The sequence below is a fragment of the Rattus rattus genome, chromosome 14, assembly GCF_011064425.1.
Source record: "Rattus rattus isolate New Zealand chromosome 14, Rrattus_CSIRO_v1, whole genome shotgun sequence".
Classification (NCBI taxonomy): Eukaryota; Metazoa; Chordata; class Mammalia; order Rodentia; family Muridae; genus Rattus; species Rattus rattus.
In genome coordinates, this window is record NC_046167.1 from 2,007,043 (window position 1) to 2,028,681 (window position 21,639).

The 21,639-nt window shown below is 39.1% G+C and overlaps 1 protein-coding gene and 1 pseudogene across 1 annotated transcript in view; one reads left to right on the forward strand and one right to left on the reverse strand.

Moving 5' to 3' along the window:
• Myo3a (myosin IIIA) overlaps positions 1 to 21,639 on the reverse strand; it is a 186,403-nt gene that overhangs the window by 67,649 nt on the left and 97,115 nt on the right. The window contains exons 16-18 of the mRNA XM_032884634.1: positions 11,895 to 12,021; positions 8,212 to 8,422; positions 5,466 to 5,610 (exon numbers count right to left, since the gene is read on the reverse strand). Of these exons, the coding sequence (XP_032740525.1) occupies positions 5,466 to 5,610; positions 8,212 to 8,422; positions 11,895 to 12,021 (483 nt within the window). The remainder of the gene's footprint in view (positions 1 to 5,465; positions 5,611 to 8,211; positions 8,423 to 11,894; positions 12,022 to 21,639) is intronic.
• Positions 3,712 to 3,868, forward strand: LOC116884105 (annotated as a pseudogene).

Consider the following 21,639-nt stretch of genomic DNA (forward strand, 5'->3'; position numbering starts at 1 on the left):
GGTTCTCATAAAAGGCAAAGGGAAGCCACTGTATAACTTAGTTACACCACTCTGCATCAGACCTCGGAGATGCTTGCACATGCTTATTGTGAGCTGTTCACACCAGCAAGGGAATGATGCCAGTCTAGATGCCCATCAGTGGATAATGGCCGAAATTATGGTATTCGCACCCAGTAGAATTTCATATAGCCATTGAGAAAAAGTCATGAAATTTGAAGAAATTGGATAAATTTGGAAATGTTAAGTAAAATAATCCTGACTCAGAGACAAATGTTCAGTGTATGAGTTCTAATGTTTAACTAGATACATATATATGTATCTAATATATACATATATATGTATTCAATTAGAAAGAGAATTATAAAAGGGAAAAAGAGGTTTTAAAGAAGGCAGGAGAGAGCTGGAGCTCAATGGTTAAGAGCACTCACTGCTCTTCCAAAGGTCCTGAGTTCAATTCCCAGCACCTACATGGTAGCTCACAACTATTTGATACTGTTTTCTTGTGTATGGATGTAAATGTAGACAAAATATGCATATACCTAAAATACATAAATAATTATGTTTTTTAAAAAGTCAGGAGATCAGACATTTGACATGAAAGTGGACAGGAGACTACTTGGAGTGTACAAGTGGGGAAAGAGAGGGAAGGGGAGATAAAAGTGGGGGGTGGGGCATTACACTAAAAATAAACAAAATTACAGCAATCATATGGATCTATGCTAACAGTGCATTTCATTGTAATCATCTTTATTAAAAAACTTTGGAATCTTCAAGGAGAGCAAAAGACCAAAATGAGTACTAAAAGTCCTCACACCACACTGTTGTCCCAGCTTCATCCAGGAAGAAAGAGACAGCGTGAGTGAGTGATAAGGATTCTGAGATGAAGGACTGTCTTCCCACACTGCCCCTGTTACACTTGAGCCTCAGATGCTGTGTGTGAACCAGAGGGAGGGAGGCATCAACAGACTTCCATCACAATCTGCTCAGAGCTACAGAGAATGATCTGAATATAAGCTTCTGTACTCCCTGGGCCAGAAGCTAAACCTCTATTTGGATGAGCTCTCAATCCCTGAACCTGGGAGTATTTGAAAACAAAGATCTGTTTATCAAAGGCTTCTAAATGTACTTGACTGTCTTGAAGATTAAATAAAATGGTTAGCAGAGTGTGCTGGTGAATGCCTTTAATCCCAGCATTCAGGAGGCAGAGATAGACAAGCAGATCTGCACTAGAGACTGTGTTGGTCTAAAAAGTAAGTTCTGGAATAGCCAAAGCTACACTGAGAAACCCTGTCTTTAAAACAAGCCAAATGAATCAATCAACCAGACAAACCCTAAACAAACCAACTGACCTATAAAATCTTTTTATTAATTAGAAAGCTAAAATATGACAAAAAAATTTTCACTGGTATGCATCAGTTTTAACAGGGAAGAAATTAGGGCATTAAAGCAATCACTCTTCCACAAAACAACTTGGAGTCATTCACAAAAGGTCTGTTTGAATTGTCTGTATGTGTTTTTAAACATCAGATGTCTACTGATTTATTTATAATATTAAAAAGTTTGAAATATAGGCATTACATATTGAGTACGTTTTCATTCTTTGGAAGGGCCACAAATGATGTATGGAGGGCTACATTAGAAATGTGCAGCACTCCAGGCTGTGAACAGTGAGTAGAGACAAAATTATCTACATCTCTTTCCCCAGGAATGGCCAGAGCAGTAATTTTCACTTATTGTTTTGATGTGTACTTTAGTTTCCTGCTTATAAAACAGCTTGACTTTCAACTTTTACTGAGAGGAGCTTATTAAATGATATATGTAATGGACTTTGTCTGTGTAGAAACTAATATGAACATGTCACCTTAAAATCCAACTTTAGTCCAGTTAATTGCTAGTTAGATGTGTTACTTTAATGCATGAGGAAAGCTTATCCAACATATTAAGAAGAATATATGGAAACAGAGTGTGTTTTCAGTAATCAAAACAATGTCTTGCTATTCCCATACATCTGTACAGAGTGACCTGGTACAGAGTGACCAGTGGTTCTTAGGAAGAGTGGCATTTGTCCCAATTCAGACTATTGAGTTGAAAACTATTCAAACTGATGCGTTTTCCCTCAGTTCTAAATGTAAATCTGTAGAGAAGCTTCATACATTGTTTACATGTTCGATACCACAGTAAACACACAACATTATAAAATTAAATTAAATCAGAGGACAAAACCCACTACAGAACCAACATGGAAAACCTTTGACAATGGACACACATTTCTAACATGGCAAATGTGATACACACAACTTAAAACTTTCTAACACACTTGGATTCCTATTGGGTTCTCTCTCACATGAAAGAAAATCAGAAGACACACACACCCCCTCCACACACACGTGCATGCACACACACACTTCAAACACAACTAAACACTTGGAAATTCAGACTAAAGGCTCTTGTAGGACTGTGCCTTCTCATTGAAAATCAGATAACCTCCTTGCTGCCCCAGGCTCTATCAAGGAAGAGACTTTCGGAAAATACGAACATCAACAATGTATCTATTATACAAATGTTAACAGGGGAGGTAAACATGAGTGTTACATCTGTACAACTAATACCATTGAGATGCCCATGTACCTTCCGCTACAGCTCATTAGGAAGATTTCAGCAATACATTTTAAAAAGATTCTACAGTCACACTCTGGGTGATTGTCCTGGGGTTTCAGGGAGAGGGTCTAGGTAACTACTGATCTGTCTCACATTATCGTTTTTAGATACTATTGATTTAAATGTTCTTAAGATCAATATATGTATGTATGTTTGTATTATGTATGTATGTGTATAAATTTGTTCTATAGACAGGGAAAAATAAAGCATTAAATATCATATGAATACTGTATGCTAAAAATTGTCCAGAACAAATTGGAAAAACAGTGTTATCATAGGATACCTAGATGATAAGAAAAAAAAAAGAGGTATGTATGGATGCTTGGGATGTTTAGAGATCTTGATATATTTAATCAATGTCCAGAGAAAAGCAGGTTATGAAGAGAAAAGATGCATAGCTGTCAAAGAATGGGTATGTGTTTTGAAAGTAAGCCAAATAGTTCATTAGTTGGACATCAACTTCCCATTGACTGTAACACTCTATTTGAGAAGTTATCAATTTAGATACCATTATATGTGTTTTATTACACTGTATGGTTTGAGAATGTCTACAAATAAGTGTCAAAGCTTGACCTTCAGTTGGAAGTGCTATTTGAGATGTGATGGGAGTGTCAGGAGGTTGGCCCTAGCTGGAGACAGTGGGTCACTAAGGGACATTCCTCTCAAGGTTGTAGTAAGCCCGGTGGTCTCTCCCTTTTTTTTTTCAGCCACAGACAAGATCCTCTTCTGCTACACTCTGACTGCCCAAGCACACAGGGCAAACAACCAGAGATGGAACGTTCAGAAATCGTAAACAAAATAATTTTCCTTTTAAGTTGTTCTTTTAGGTGTTTTGATCACAGTAATAAAATGTAACTAATACAGTATATCCTATCCGTTTTGTTTTACAACAAAAGGAATGTTTTACTCTTAAAACAGAGTAGTAGAAGTAAAACCTGTGGGTGATACTCAAAATATCTTTGTAACCAATTTTCTTAAAGTGTCCTATGAAACACTGCAACAAAATTAAATTTACAAACTCTTACAGTAAACCATTGTCTACAGTTCACAGTCATCCCTGCTCTGCCTTTTGGCTAAGATCAAGTGTAGAGTTCACAGTCAGAATAATCCATGTTTTTGTTTCCACAAGACAAGTGCTCTACTTGTGAAGATACTGTCTGGGGCATTTTGAGGGGTGGTATTTCTTTTAAACCTCTGGAAAATACTTGAAGGTTTCTATGGAATAGTCTCCTTTAGCAAGCCCCAAAACATAAGAAAAACATTAGAATAATGGATAAAAGGAACATTTACTAGTCAACATACTCAGTAAACATCAACATTCTAGATGATATAAACATCAGTAACTGCTGATCCATCTGTACATGGCTCTAAGGCTAGCCACAATGAAAGCAGGTTTTAACTCTGTGAGAAAGCAAAGACAGTGGTCTGACAGCACAAGTCAGTAACGTCTCAGGTGGGTGATTCATGTGCATAAACTGCTCCCTTATGGTAGTCCATAGACAAACAAATCTACTTATTTCAGTCTCTTGTCTGAATGAGTTCTGTATTGAGGTATTAGAGAAAGTGACACTACTTTAATTACTATGTATTAAAAACTTGTTTTTGAGATGGTCTTGATCTTGGACATAGGAGTTTGTGGAGAAGGCCATTTCTATTGTAAGGCTGGGGCCATTTCCGTGTTGCAGATGAGGTAGAAACAGGTGGTTTGTACTAAATATGTGGAGGTGGGGGAAGCAGTCAGTGCAATGAAAGGGATGTTAAACATGCTTTCCTGGAGGTTGGCTTTGAGGATGATAGAGTGAAGGTTTTCGCCGTAGAGACATACAGAGTAAAGAAAGAAATGAAGGTTTCTATTTGCTCTTTATGTTAAGGTGATTTAATGATACATCTGAGCATTCAGAGGATGCTAATGGAGAGAGGTGGCAAGTGGTTAGGAAGAACAAGACACTGATTATTCCCACTAGAACCTGCTATGTGGAGGGAGAACTGAACCAATGAGTTCTCTTAAATGTGTGTCCCTTGCTTGGACTAAGGCGTGCCAAGATTGACAGGTCTTCTTTTGTGACCAGTGTTTTCAAACTGTAGTTTTGAAATGAAGCCTGAACCTTCTAAATAAGAAAACTCATGCATTTCCAATTTACATAATTTAAATTAAAACATCAGTTCTAATCAGTGAACACCAAACAAAGCGATATAATTTGAAAGTGACAAATGACAAATGGACTGATATTAAGTACGGCTCTTTTAGATTTAATAAAATAATTTGAATAGTATTAATAGGACAGTGTGCCAAATGCAATTCAAGTAACCCTCTGCTTTCTCTAAAGAGAAATATTGTTGAAGCTGAACCGTAAATTATACATCGTACCTGACAAAATTAGTGCTTCATGGCATTTGCATCAAACCCATTATCTTCAATTCTGTTGCCTGGATACTAGGATTCGAAAGTTTAACGCACCGCAGATGAGTATTGAAATTTCAAATGGCATGTCAGCAGTGCAGTCTAAAAACAATAGATACTCATGGGCACAAAGGAAATGTCTTTGTTTGCAGGGGCTCACAGTGGTTAAGTTTTAAAGAGAAGTGCACTGGTTCTGAGAGAAGAACTTAGAATATCACGTGTCTAGTCAAACCAAATTCACACTGTACCTTTTGTTTGCATTTTTATTACAGACATGGAGAAAAGTAAACATTTTTCTTGCCTTTGAATTTTAAGGCATGAAACATATGGCCTCTGTCCCGTTTATTCTATGTAATTGTGAACCAGCACACACACACATACATCGTTAATCCTTACTTCAACATACCTGCTCCCATGCAAACACGTGCTGATTAAAGTAATACTGGATCTGTTCATTTGCAATGTTAATGCACAGCTGCTCAAAGGAGTTCTTTTTGAAATTTTCAAAGCCAAATATATCAAGAATGCCGATGTTTAGCTCCTCGTTCCCACTGGAAGAATTAAAAAGTGTTCGTTGAGTTATTGCTTATTTCTTTAAGAGGCCATGTGAAACAGAGTGCCTCAGAATTCCCAGTGGTGACTGAGTTAATTACACATCTCTCTCAGAAGAAAACAAATACGATGGAGGTGAACTAACTTTGATATGCACACAGAACAGCGTTTTTCTTACTGCAGAACCCACTCCCGTCCTCATCTATACCTAGGAAGAAGTGGGGATTTGCTGACATGGGCTGGAATCACAAATTCATAAACCTATGCCAGTCAAGCATCATAGGGCAACCTGGCCAACACTCAGAGCATTGTAAACATAGAGACAATCAAAACTGTAGCAGGAAAGCAAACATTCTTTTAAAATAGAAAATGTCTTTCTGTAAATGCCTGAATTATTCTCAAAGAAATGGTATTTATTTTTATTTATTTGCTTGTTCATATTTAAATACAGATCAAGTGATGACATAGAGAGAAAGAGAGAGAGAGAGAGAGAGAGAGAGAGAGAGAGAGAGAGAGAGAGAGAAAGAGAGAGAGAGAGAGATACAAATATGTAGGGATTCATCTTATAGTTGACTACTGTAAGCCAGCTGTGGTGCATACACCTGTAGTCTCAGCAGGAGACAAGACAGTTCAAGTCTGGGATGCATAGTGATATCCTGCTTCAACCCCCCCCCCAAATAATGAACGCAAGGGGGTGGAAATCAAACAAACTTTAAAATACAAGTAAATATTATTTTACACATGAATTATCTCAAATGCACATTCTGCTATTCTATTTTGTTGGTGGCAACCATTGGAAAACCCATATTCCTAATGGTCTTAGGAACCCCACAACAAATGTATTTTTGTTGCTACTTCATAATTGTAAAATTTTGCTTCTGAGTGGTGTCTTGATTCCTAATACCACAGGAAATGTGTGTTTTTTGATGGTCGAAAACTCAGCCATCTTAACAACCAAACCAAAACCAAAACCTAAGGCTGGGCATGGTGGCACATGCCTTTAATCCCAATAATTCGGTACCTGATAACAATGTTTGTGTCTCTGAGTAAGACCGAAGTAGTTTCGATGTGTTCTTCAAAAACAAACTCTACAAGAGCTTTCATTTGTGCCCACCTTTAGTTAGTGTAGGCAATGCTCAGTGTTGTGCTTGGAAGAGGTGGGACTGGCAGCAGAAAGTGACCAAGTATGAGCTCAGAGTGAAAACCTAAGACTTCTAAAACGTTAATCCCACTGAGTATGAAGTCACACATCTATGATCTCAACACGGTAGGAGAATCCAGCTTGGGATGCACAACCAGACTGACACCACCACCACCACCAACAACAACAGCAACAGCAACAACAACAACAACAGCAACAGCAGCAGCAGCAGCAGCAACAACAACAACAACAACAACAGAATATCTTAGTGTCTGTCTTGACAGAACTAAACTATCACAGCAGGTCTTGGTTCAGTTTTTCAAACTAACTTCAATAAAAACCCTAAGTCTTGGCTAGCTCTGGTTAATGTATGGGCAATTATTAGTTAGTGGATATGGAACAATGGGGTTTGAGGCATCACCCACTGGGTACCAGCTAGTGCGCTACCTGCAGACAGAATTACTTTGGTACTCTAAACAGACTGTGGAAACATTCCGTGTTCCATTTTATAAAGATATTGGTGTCCATTGGTTATTCTAATAAAAGCCATTTCTTTTATTAAGTCATTCTGGGAAAATAGTATTATGGTCTGAGACTCTGTCTAGTAGGCCTTTGGTGGGAAGTTCATGGACAATTGTGACATTCAGGGAGTTAAGCCCACAGGACAACAATGGGTAATCTACACAGTCTAGCTGTATAATATGATATAGAATGTGCTTTAGTCGAAAATAATGTAGAATTGAATATGTGAAGTGTGTGTAAGATGATGTTTTTGAGCTTAGTAAGGAGCTGCAAGTGAAGACAAGGTCATCTTAATCTTGGCTTTTCTACATGTGACATTCCTAAAATTCCTATGACCTATGGCAGAAAAAAAATCAGAATATAAGGACTTTCATCTCTGCAAATCTGGTCAGTGGTGGCTATGATTCCCTTTCTTTCAAATATGAGGCTGGAGGGCCACAGATAAAAGGTCTGGTGTCAGTGCTCATATGCAGGCTGCGATCACTATTACCCACCATGCTCTTGTGCATTTCAGAATCAAATTTCAGTAGAAGTCACAGCATCTATTCCTGCAGGGTGCAGTGAGAGTTAAATGTCGAAAAGATAGTCTGGCTTTATAGTCACGGTTTACTTTCAGCCCATGAAACAACAAAGAGCTACTGGACTGACATTTTATACAAGTGTAAAATAGTAGACACTTCATGGTACATAGTCTAATTAACAAAAACATTTGAATTGATAATATGCTGCCACACAAAATCACTTTCTATCACAATTACTAACATTGCTACAGTTCTCGGTATAGCAATCAAGATGTTTCATGGAATAATGATGTGACGGTGCTAAGAGATAAATTGATTAAATTAAACCCATCAGAAACATATTCAAAGAGACTCGTACAAAACAAAACAGATACACTGCCTAACACTTATGGAAAACAGTTGTGTAAAACATTTACCTTGGTGATGTGTCATGCTTCAGCAAACTGTTAATACAATTGACTATCCAGCTAAAGAGACGTCCGTATAAAGTTTTAGCTGTGGCATCTCGGACGTCCGTAGCCTTTTCCACTGTGTTGGGTCGTATGATTGTTTCTCCTCTAGTGACCACACAATGTGAGGTGAGCGCTTCCTGCAGCTCATCTGCTTGAATGCAAAGCAAAGAAGCGGCTGCAAAATCGGTAGATTATTGTTAGAAGACAATGAAAGCGACCCTAGTTTCAGAAAACAGAAATATTTAAATTCAACCGCGGCACCTGACATTACATAACTCAATGACTGTTTTGTGGTCTCTGAAGGAGCCACTGTTGAGCATCAGCCCTCCCTGCCTCCATGACGGTCCTCTTCTTGCCTCCACTGTGCAAACTGGCTGCTGCATGCTACAATACAAACCAAACCGTCTGGAAGGCAGAAACGGCTGCGCCGGTGTGCCACTGCTTACGCGATGCCAGCACCAATCTCTCCAAATTAGGCTAAATATTTTAAAAGCACACTAAGTAGATTTGGAGTCACTTTGACATGATTATTCCGTGATTATTTCTAGGATGTAAGCCATTGAACCGTCCTTTAAATACTTTCCAATTCTGTCCATATCGGCCAATGAAAGTCCAAGAAGATAAAAATAATTTCATGGATGCCAGGCGTTTTACATTTTTAAAGTAGCCAGTTTGATACGAAAAATTTATTTTATTTCAGTGGTTTTCCACCCATGGGTCATGACTCCTTGTGGGAGGTGCTAAACAGCCCTTTTACAGCATTTGCATATCAAATATCCCACATATCAGATACTTACGATTCATAACAATAGCAAAATTACAGGTATAAAGTAGCAATGAAAATAATTTTATGGTTGGGGATCAGCACAACGTGAGGAACTGTATTGAAGTGTTGCACACTAGGAAGGGTAGAACCACCATTCTCTTTGTCTTGATTATTCCTTGTAAAGATGAATACTTCTGACCCCAAAGTTTTGTGACTAATGGTTCTCATTTTATGGCTGCCTCCCGGGCTCATCTTTTCCCACCAACTTTTGAGAGCTCTTTATGTTTAGAGAGAGCGATGTTTTGGTGTGTAGATTACAAATATTTTCTCCCATTTTCATTTTCAAAAAACGTTCATTGACTTTTAAGTTTTACAGTTAAAAGCAACTTTTAAAGATCGTATGTCTTTGGTCTTCTGGATATAAAGTCATCTCGCACCTCAGGATTTTGTAAGTGTGTTTCATGAACTTTCTGGCAGTGGAATTTATAGCATTCAGAATTCTTTAGAGGGCCAGTTAGAAAGCTTAGTGGGTAAAGGTGTTTAATGTCAAACCTGATGACCTTGGTTTCACTCTGGGATCTGGGTGGGAGGAGTGAAGCAAGTTGTTCTCTTACCTTTACACACGTCATATAATGCATACATAAACAAACAAGTGCAAATCAAGGTTTTATGGATCCATTTTGTCATATGGTTCATGTCCCTCAGCTGTCTCTACAATGCTGTCTCAATTGAATTGTAATGCCATCGTGGTCATTTTAGTCCAACGCATTGCTGAATGCTATCTCCCATGAACCTGTATGTTCTCATTCAGATACTGTTCATTCATCTGACATATACCCATTGACTGTCAGCTACATACCAAGCATTTTGCATGAGGATATAGTGTTATGTACAATGCTTTGGAAATCAAGTTTCAGTCTTAATCGTCTTTGGCACAGGAAAGGGAAGCCAAGCAAGAAATTTAAGTGGGAAGAAAGAGGAAAGAGGAAAGAGAGAGAAATGGATGGGAAAATAGAGGGAGAAGAAAGAGGAGAGGAAGAGGAGAGAGTGCAATGAAAGAGGACAAGGAGAGACGAGAGCCCACAGATAATTGGCTAAGTGGTTTCTGAATGAGTCAAGTAACTGGTGAAAGGTCACTCACTTCAAGCAATATGTAACCATGTTGTGGATGTAATGGTGACCACAAACATAACAAGCAGAAATATGGAGATGATTCCTGTTGAATGAAGTTATAAATAATTTTAATGCAAATTAATAAACAAAATTTTCTATAAATGGCTATTCTGGGAAGTGATTTGTTTAATTCTAGTTATATACATATTAATAGTACTCCTTTGTGGACTATTTGGTTTTTATGCTATATAAAAATAGGTTTCAATGATCCGAATAACTTTTTAGTTTGTTTCTAAGTATGTTCTTCTATGCACCTATTATGTTTGGGTTTTAAGTGTCTCCCAATGGCTCATATGCTCAAGGCTTCAGTCCAGAGAGTGGTACTTTTGAAAGGTGTTGAAACCTTCAGGATATATAGCTCAGTGGGTAAAATTAGCTTTACAGTGTTGTGCTCTTGAAGGGATGCTAGATGTTATTATAAGGTGAACAGTTTGCAAGTGTTTCCTGCCTTGATATTTCAATAGGCCTAAAACAGCAAGCCAACTGACTACACACGAGAAACTCTGAAACCACGAATCGACATGTATCTATTTTCTCCCTTTAAAGTGGTTTATTTCAAGTTTGTGTCTAATTAATGCAAAACATAATAACATAAACCAACAGTATGTCTCTCATTCTGCTAGCTCCTGATAATATTTCAGTTATGACTGAGGTCTTGGTGGTAACAACTGCATGTTATCAATGATGTTACATGGTTATTACTTCCTGTCTAGTAATTTAGCATCTTGGGCACTAATCAATTACTTTATATGTAGAGAATCAGGTTTTCTCAAGGTTTCCAGGTACATGGAACCTTAAACAACCTTAAACATCTACTCTCCTCTACTACAAACTACTTCCAAAGCCACGAAGGATAAAAAAATTAAGCATCTTAGAGACAGGAGACAGGAGACAGGTCTGGAACAATTAAATAAGTAAAATGGAAGAAAAATTATTTAAAAATTAGCCTTATGATTTTCTAGGCTGTAAATGAAATTCACAACAACTGAGGTAATTATGGGATTGTATGCCAGCATTAAAAATAAAAGGACAAGATATATCTGAGTAGGAAAAAAAGCTTTGTCACTGGAGAAAATCAGTGGGATGTCTGAAATTATTGAGAACACTTTGCCAAACTCTACTATTGAGAGAAAATTCGATTTGCAGCAATAATGATGTGCATCTTTTGTAAGAAAAATTAATTAACCCATGATAAATGAGTGAATGGAATTCAACAGTAAAAACAGTACACACGTTTTTATTGCTTTTTAATTGATACAGGTCCTAAACACTAGAAGACAATTTTAATTCTTTTTCTTGTACAGGTCAACTATATCTTATGAATATTTTTTGCATTTTCATATTAAAACCCAATCTATAAAATAGTCTCTAGAAATACTGTCCATGGCAATCAGTTCGCATGTGTAAAGATTTGTTTTGTTTGTTTGCTTTTGGTTTGCTAGACAGGATTTCTCTGTGTGGTCCTACCTATCTTATATGCTACACTGGACTAAAACTCAGAGATTCACCTGTTTCTTCTTCCTAAGAGCTGAGTACATGACCCACCACACCCAACTCAATAGCTTATTTTTGCAACTTGGTTTTATACAACTGAACCAGAGCATGCTTTGTAGAATCCTTATGAGTATCAGTATTTGAAATTATCCCCATGTAACCCAGCGTAAGACATGGAAGAGTCCACTTTTGGATGGAAGACAAAACAACTCACAGTTTTCCAGAGCCGTGTGGTTGCAGATGTAGCTCTTGTCCATCTGGTACTCAGTTGCCACAGAGGAGAATTCAATGTTCCCAACATTCAAGATTGCTGCGAGCACACTATATACACTTCCAAGTTGCTAAAATACATCACAGAAATAGTAGCATCACATCTGGACTAAAACAACGTGGGGAGTATGGCTGTGGACAGATGGTGGGAAAGCCTTGGGTTCCAACTTAAGAAGGTCACTGTGAATACTGCAATGCCAGATGCAAGCATCAAGGATCTATGTAGGCTCAGCCTCATTCATGACCATAACTTTGGAGATCAGCACTTAACATATTTTGTGAACATTCATATGATCCTAAATAGAAATGAGGAGCGTTCCTTAGAGGAAGTAGAACTATTCATTGGGTTATAGATAATCTATTAATGTGAAACTTTAGAACTTAGTGTTGTTTTTATTTTACGTATATTTCCTCATCTTGGAAGTGAGGTTATGTGTGTGAACAGAGGAGAGTCTAGAAAGGAGAATCAAAAGATTGCAGCACCCAAATCCAACGATACATGCAGGTTGAGACTAGGCATAAAAGCTATATACTACAGCTCAGAGTTTAAAGTATTTATTCCTATTTAACCTAGATATTAAATGTTCAGGAAGATGCATGCACCCATACACATGTGCACACTTATGCTTCTCTCTAAAAACACTAGGAAAATTTTTCAAGGAGTCTTTATAACTCATGGTGTTATTCCAGATACCTTCATGGTACAGGAGGCTCAGAAGACAGAAAACTATTATCCCAACTTAGCATGCCTTGCAGCTATATGATGGGGCATAGAGGAACTTAGCCTCAGGTCCAGGCATGGTTGTGACTGAGAGAGAAGTTGGGTTGTTCAGAGCATAAAGACTCAACTGTCCACCCAATTATCTACCGATCTCTCCATCTCCAGGGCTTACATCAACAAAGTGCCTAAAGTAGTTTGTGTTTGATAGTCAGTGAAATGTTTCTTCTTACATATACAGTCAAGGAAAACTTTGATTGATCTAAGACTTTCCATGGATTTTGAATGGACTGGGAGTTGAATCCTGTCTCCCAGCTCAGGATGCACTGTCCTTTTCCACTGAGGAAGAGGAGCAGCTTGGAAGAATGGACAATGGTCCCAGTTCTGTGGACCTATGCCAACTCCAGCTCTAGTTTCTCTTTACCTGAGGGATGAACAGAATGTGAGACATACACAACATGAAATTCCAGAGTCCCAGCCACTTCCCAGCATGCTTCAGCACTAACCTGAAGATATTATCAGCCTTAAATTCTGGCCCTTTGGGAAAAAGTTTTTTGTTTTGTTTTAAACAAAGAAATGAGATAAAAAAGAGACTGTAGATTCTAATGTGATTTTGTGAACATTCAATAGTATCAGTGGTTCATGGCTCTTGATGCATTTTATTTCTAATTTAATTTCAGCTTATGTACTTTTTCTGATACAGTTATTATTAATACTGCGAATATAAAATTATTGCTTGGGACTGGTAAGATGGCTCAGCAGGAAAGATGTTTGCTTTCCAGTCTGACAGCTGGAGCTTAATCTCTGAACACACATGGTAGAGGAGGAAAATCAGCCCCCAGCTCCCACGAGTTTTCTTCTGACATTAACAAGCATGCTGTGGTACGCATTCACTCACACATGCGCGTGTATACACACAACCACACACAAACCATAAGTGTACTAACAAGCTCACTAAACCCTGAAGTGCAGAAAGCAGTTCTTTTATCATAAAGCTTATGGGATAGGTAAACCCAGTACAACAGTGAAGAGATTTTATTGGATGAAAGTCAAAAATCTTTCCCATCCAAATCTGTACAGAAGAATCTATTCCAAAGAAGCCATGTTGGAAAGACTGAAATTAGTAGGAGTGACACCTGAAAGATGCTCGTGTTGTTTTCTTCCCATACGAATTAACTCTTCAAAATAGCAGAGCTGCCTGGATGGAGAAGCTGTGATACTCATTGCTCTGACTTTGTTCTGAGAATGGAAGCCAAAGTCCTTTGGGGTTGGTGACCCTAGTCCTTCTGGTGACATTCTTCACCTGACAAATCCACACCTGATCATTCCTGAAACCCATGCAAAGGAGTGGAAGGAGAGGAGGCCACTGCCCGTACCGAAAAGCAGGTCACTAGACACATAGTAGGTCCGGACAAGGGGATCATTTCCCTGTAGAATGCGACACCACACACTCTGGTCCCGGGAAGATCAAGGTGCTGATGTTCCCATTGACAAAGGACAGAGGAGGCAGACTGAGGACCTGATGCTATGGAAACTCACAAGCTCTATGCTCAACCTAGGGACACTGAGACCCTAGCATGGAATTAGTTTACTCCAGCTGCCTCCTTGGTCTCATTCATCAGCTCAAGCCGTCATTGATGGCTGAATCATGCAATTCTAGAACTGTAATTTGTTTTATGATTTTTGGATGAAAGCCATACTAATGCATCGAAGTATTTTATTTTTGTATTTAGCATTGTATTATTAGTAAATGATTGGGTAGAAGGGGCATGCACACTCCTTCTACAACTGGCACAACTAATCTTAACAACTGAGGTATTCAGGGAAGCACAGAGCTCTTTGTGATGCTTAAAATGCTTAATTTGTTTCATAAGTACTATTTGACCTCAACTAAAATTCTGGCTGAGAATCCAAAGAAAACATGTCAGGTTGCGATTTTAGATTGTTATAGGAAATGGAAAAAAAAATTAAAGGAGGAAACAAAGGTCCCTCTCATTTTAGACCTAACACATGGCTTTATGCAAAGAAAAACAAAAATACCTGTTTTAATGTGGGACTAAATGGCATGGTAAAAATGTTCTGGAAATGAGTTGAGTCATCAGACCTCTCATTATTTATTGTAAAAGTAAAGAAGCAAAGTGGTTTAGGACATCACATGGTTTAAACGTTTTGAAGTTTTCCAATTTGTGTTATTTTTAGAAAGTGTTTAACTTTGATTTGTCTGACATTACTTTGGTTTGTGCTGAATCACAAATGCACATGTGGATTGTAAACCTTGGGAAGATTTTGAGGGACATGGGGACTGTGGGTTCTGTCTAAATGAGGACAGAATTGGGGGAAGGAGAGAGAAAGGCAAAAGGCTGTGAAGATGGGATGCTGTGCCCAGAGTGCATGGGAACTGTGCTCCTGGACCCTGGACTGAAGCTCTTCCTTCAGCTACTGGAAAAGAAAAGATCCAAGAAAGCCAGAAGGAGGAGTGTAGTTGAGACTGGGATACAACAAAAATAAACACCCACGAAGTTCATGTCTAATGACTCTGAACCAGGCCAGGCTGCTGTCATTTAGCACTTGGAGTAAGCCTGAGATAGAACTTCCAGGGAGGGTCACCTTGACCCAGAGGAACAACTTTCAAAAAACAACTAGCATAGATGATGCTTCATGACCAGAAACAGACGTTCTAGACTCTTCTAACCTAAGGTGCACATTTAGATGTTCAGTATACTCTTAGTATGTTTAAGTTTGGAAAACACAGTTTGGCATGCATGAACAATAATTTACAGGTTGATCTAGGTACAAAGTCGTTCTCATTTCATTGTTACTCAATGTTGTCTGCCATCAGGAGAGACGTAAATGAACACTGCCTCTTATAAGTATGTCTTAGATGTAAACAAACCAATTTAAGCTAGCTCCTTATTTCTAAGACAGAAAGGGACTGGTAAGAACTTAGGAAGAGAAGTGATAAAGAAAATGGCCATGCCAGATTTGAACTTGAACTTCGACAGAGGCATCGGAAGTGGCTATGTCCAAGAAAGGATCAGCAGAGGGATGGAGTTAGGGTTATACTTGTTGTATTACAAAAGGTAGGTGCAGGAGGTCGGGGAGATCTTTGTTTTTTGAGCAAGAATAAGAGCAAATATTTCAAACCAGTCCTGGTGGTACAGGTTGTAATACCACCAGTCCGAGGCAGGAGGATCACATGTTTAAGATCTGCCTGGGCCTACAGAGTGTCATTAAGAAGTTCAAGGCCAGTCTGAGTAGCAAAGGGCTAGACATGTATTTCAATGGTACAGTATCTATAGTGCAAGACTATAAATTAAAGCATCAGTATGAAGAAAATGGGGAAAAAATTCAAGTGGTCATTTCTAATACCCTGGACCCCGATTAGAGCAATATTAAATAACACTGAAATGAATTTAGTTTTCCATCAATCTGTGAATATCATTCACTTATTTCAAACAATGCATTTCAAATTTAAACACTTAGGGTTTATTGAATAGGAAAGTATGAAGCTATGTTTGTAAAAGAATGGAATCTCCATGAGGCATCTCCACAGCTTTCCTTCCACTTCTTCATATCACCCCCATATGGCTGAGTGTATAAACTCAAAGGCTGAAAAAGGCTCTCTCAGACTGAAAGCCATTTTGATCTGTTTCCTGAGAGCTCTCGGTCATCTACATATCTAGATGCTATAGTTTAGACCTTGTTCCCTAAAATTAAGACCAAAAGCAACGATCTCAACATGACTGGATATCTACCATTTAGACTGCATGGAACATATAGACACAGACACCGCCACCCTTCACATGGTCCATAATGAGTTCATTCATATCACGGCACATAACATGCAAAGGGTGTTATTATGCAAATTCTCCTGTCTCCACACAACAATGCAGTCACTCTGCCCTGTCCAGTGCCTTCACTACTGTCGTTTCCTCCTCCTCTTCCTCCTCCTTCTCCTCCTCCTCCTCCTCCTCCTTATCCTCCTCCTGTATTTTGAGTACAAACAGGCAAATGAATTTCATACAGTAGAGTCAAGAACCAGATGCTCTCTCACTGGAAGAAAATTCTTGATAGTCTGTGACTCAGCTAAGAGCAAAGTCTGCAAGCTTTAAAGAGATATTGGATTTTTGTTCCATTTTTATAGGCTAGAGGCTATTTTGTGCATCAGTAGAGAAAAGGGAACTAGTCATCTCTCTTTGCCATGGAAACCACAGCACCATCAGATTCCCAAGTAACAGCTATAGCTTACTAGTGACAGAATAGAGAGCCTAAGCTACCAAATGTGTGTGTGTGTGTGTGTGTGTGTGTGTGTGTGTGTGAGAGAGAGAGAGAGAGAGAGAGAGAGAGAGAGAGAGAGAGAGAGAGAGAATATGTGTCACTGAAAAATATTCACAATGAAGTTGGAATGTCTACTTCTAAAGCAAACAGTTACTCAGCTTTAACTGGAGGCTGTAAGTGAAATAATTTCCTGAGGATGTGTTCACTGTGTTCAACCTCAGCTTGTCACTGAATTTAGACCATAGTTTTCTTGCCCTTATAATTTACTACCTTGTTGTAAAAATAGAGAACTCCTATAGAAGAAGCAAATGTAATGTTACTTCTGATTCCAGAAAGAGTTAATTCTCCTTGATTGGTTCCTCCAACAAATTTCCATGTCTCTTCTGGTTCCTCAAATGGTCTCTCACTTAATTTTCCCTACAATCAGCTGAACCATTTAGAAACAAAATAGCCATGTATATTCAGAACTTGATCTCCCAACCATAAATTCCAAGGCTATAAAAGTAGCCAGGTAAGTAGGAGTCTCTCCATCAAAGGTAGATTGTTCTTAGAAGGGAGGACTTCAATTCTGCTATGCTAGTCCTTATTCCCCTGAGTCAGGGTCTCTGTCAAAGCTGGAGCTAGGCTGGTGGCCAGCAATGCCCTGACATCCTCCGATTTCTGCCCCTCACAGTGTTAGAGTCACAGGTGCACCTTTGTATGTGGGGTCTGGAGATTTGACCTCGGCTCCTCAGCTTGTATACCTAGTGCTTCTACCCATTCAGCAATTTCCTCAGCCCTGTTTGGTTTCCAAGAGAGTATCTCACTATGTAGCCTAGGCTGGCCTCAAACTCACGATTCCCCTGCCTCTGCCTGTTCAGTGCTAGCTAAGCAACAGTGGTCAACAGGAACAAGTTGGAGGGGCTAAGACAAAAGACACCTAGATGTGTTCTGTGAATTCTGTGGGCACACACACACACACACACACACATACACACACACACACACACACCAAAACAAGATTTAAAACATGTGTAAGCAAAATTAAAGCCTTTGTACGTGGAGACTTTGAAAGGAAAATAGACTGTAAATAATGTTAGAGACCAGAAGCTGTCTCCAACTGATATAGTAAAGAGAGGTCAGAATAAGGGGAGAAAAGGATAAATTATATCCCCAAAAGAGAAAACACATTGAACACCACAGAGAAAATGACGAGCATCAAATGTCAAAAAGAAGCAAGACAAGCTGAAGGGTGGGGAAAGAGAATCAGAAACCGCATCCTAAGGGAAACATGAAAAAAGCAGAAGACACAATAAGGGGGATGTATAGGGGAATACTCGTATGGGGGGAGGGGAGGGAATGGGGGCTTATGGCCAGGAAACTGGGAAGGGGAATAACATTTGAAATGTAAGTAAAGAAATATATCTAATGAAAATTAAAAAAAGAATATATATATACATATATATACATATATATATACACATATATACACATACATATACACACATACACACACACACACACACACACACACACACACACACACATATCAGAAGACAGATTATAAGGGACCAGCAAGGAAGGCAGGAGGTGTGGAGGACAATTGGGGAGGGGATGACTTGGAGTAAAGAATAATACCACACACTTATGAAGAAGACTCTATGAAACCTTTTACTGTCTATGCTAAATTTAAAAATTAATTCTTTATTTAATTTTTTCTTCTCTCTCTCTCTCTCTCTCTCTCTCTCTCTCTCTCTTCTACTGTTTCAAGACAATATTTATATTTGTTTCAAATTAGTCCAGTGACTCTGGAGTTAGGATTTTTTTTGTCTTAACACAATTTCTTAATTCTTTCTATGAAATACAAATTAATGCTAATTGTTAGTGGTTTATCACATGATTAAAATATTGGCATTTACAATTAAAGTAACAAAAGAATATTTATAAAAGCAGTATGGGAGTTCATAGCACAATCCCATTTCAATTCTGTGTGAACATACTCTTTCACAGAGGTGAGGTCTCACCATGCATTTTCAGTGCTCTAGGCTGTTGTAGATTAGAAATGGTGATGACATCTACAGTTCAAGAAATAGATTTCTTCATAGTTCCAAGCCACACCCTGTAGAGAGCTGCGACGTGCCACACCTCAAAGATGGCGCTGGTTTCCGCCTTCCACCCTCCCAATGGTGAGAGCTCCTTGCAGTAAACAAGTCCTTATTTGGCTATGTCTGCCTGGCCCGCTAGCTTCCGCATAGTGACAGCCTATCTACATGACCCACCTGGCTTGCTAGGACTGGCCAGTGCTAGCTATTTAAGTGTGGTGCAGGGCGTTCCCCGGAGAGAGACAGTCAGAAAGAGAGTCAGGGAGAGAGAGTCAGAAGAGAGTCAGAAGAGAGAGAGAGAAAGAGAGTCAGAAGGTTGTATCAAGGTTCCTGAGTAAAACTGCTTGAAGAAGATCTCCTGTGGTCGTGTCTTCCTTGCTAGTCGAGGTTGGGCTTTCTACCTAGGCCAAATTCTTTTCAGATTAAGATCTGTAGTAGGTTTTATTTAATTTTTAAAGGAAAGAAAAAGCCACACAGGCCTGGTGAAGAGACTGGCAGTCCTAAATACAGGATAAACTCACAGCTATCGCAAGCCTCAAGTCCAATACCAGGTTTTGGTAAGAAGGAGATTCCCCTAGCACAGTGGTTTTCAACCTGTGGGTCTCGACTCTCTTGTGGGGTGTCACATATCATAAGATATCCTGCATATCAAATATTTATGTTATGATTCATAACAGTAGCAAAAGGAAGTAGCAACGAGAATAACTGTATCATCTGGGGTTACCCTAACACGAGGAAACGTATAAAAGGGTCTCAGAATTGGGAAGGTTGAGAGGGAACAACTGCTCTATCAGAATGTCAGCAGTGAAAGAGAACACATGTCATCATTCTGTAGGACTCAGGGGCCTGAGGTGGTGTCTGAGACCTGGCACTGTCTCAAGAAGGACTTAATGCTTAAAATGGAGCTATCCTGGGGCCTGAGAACAGAAGATAATCACACGTTAGGAAGACTGGGTTTAACCAGCTCTGGTCACACGGTAGAGGGCAGTCCTGTGAGCCAGCTATGAAGAGAAGGAGACTGGATGGCAAGTTAGAAAGCAGAAAGCAGTTTGGCTCAGGTAACAACACACCCAGAGAAAAATGCCCTCCACTCTGTGGCCAGGAGTACAGCTATTCTACTAAGAGTAACCCCAAAGTCTGACCCCTGACCCCGAGGTCAGCTGATGATCTCTCATAGAGTCTATGATCTCTAAAGCTCAAACCAGAATATCTGATACCAACAGCACATTCCTCCAGCAAGGTGAATACTTAGAAAGTATTTGTGGAAAGTACAAAGAAAGTTTCTGTCTGTTTGGATCTCAATGCTGAGGTTGTTCCCACACTTTCAACCCACGTTGGAGTTTGGGTTTCCAGACAAAGTATTAGCCATCCATGTGGGTACAACCTGAGGGATCTCAGGCTGGTGGAAAAAAACTATTCTGTCTGCAGGCTGCAAGGTTTCTGTAGCCAACACAGGCATCAGGAGTGCAAAGAGGAGTTCCTACAGTGACAAAGTCATGGTGGACATCAGGCGCTTGTCCAATACAGGCTCAATATCAGCATAACCACAGGGTAGGAGGCCTGACACTCCTTCTACCATAACTGGAGGTCTCTAACTTCCAAAGATGTAGACAGAAGCTGGTTCAACACCTCATTGTTTCCTTTTTTGTCCATTTATTTTTCTTGCCTTGTCTTTGTACCACAGTCTTCTGCTCTTTTTCTTTCTACTCTTTTATTAGTAGCGTTTTTGCTTTATTATCTAGAGAAGACATGTCAGGGTTTGTTTTGTAATTCCCCTTCATACATCTATTTTTATTGTTTTCACTCTTTTTACCTTTTCATTTCTGAGATTATAACTTAATTACATTTCTCCCTTTCTCCCTCTATACCCTCCCATAAAGCCCTCTGTGCACTTCTTCAAATTCATGTCCCCCTTCTTACTGATAGTTATTGCATGCCTATATTCCTTTATACAATTGCTCAGTCCATATAATACATCTCATATGCATGTTTTCAGGATTGACCATTTGGTACTGGACAACCAAATGGTTGTTCTTACTGGAGAAAAGGCTTCTTTCTCATTCCAGCTTTCCATGGTAGCCCAGTTCTTTGGAGGTCTGACATCTCATGGGCTTTTTCCTGTCCAGTTTAACTCACTAATTGGTGTCAACCCTGTTCATCTCACATTTGGGAGGTCATGCTGGTGAGACTTAATGGGCATAGCTTCTGACAAGAACAGGAGACAGAATCTTGTAGAAAAGTCCCAGGCCCTGTCTCTTAGAATCTTTCTGCCCCCTCTTCCACAATGTTCCCTGAGTCTTAGATGCAGGAGTGGTTTGTAGACATATCCACTGGGGCTAAGCTCCACAACTCTGCATTTTGTTTGGTTGTAGTATTCTGTAATGTTCTCCATCTGTTGCAAAGAGACATTTTCTTGACAAAAGGTGATGACTATGATTAATTTTTATTATGTATTTTTCTTTATTGGGCTATCTTTTTATTCTTTCTTTTCTTATATTTAGTTCCATGGGTTTTACATTTTTCAAAACAACAAACAAACAAACAAACAAACAAACAGTAATCCATCCAACCAGACAAAGAACCAACAGAAAAGTTACAAAGAATCAGTAAAC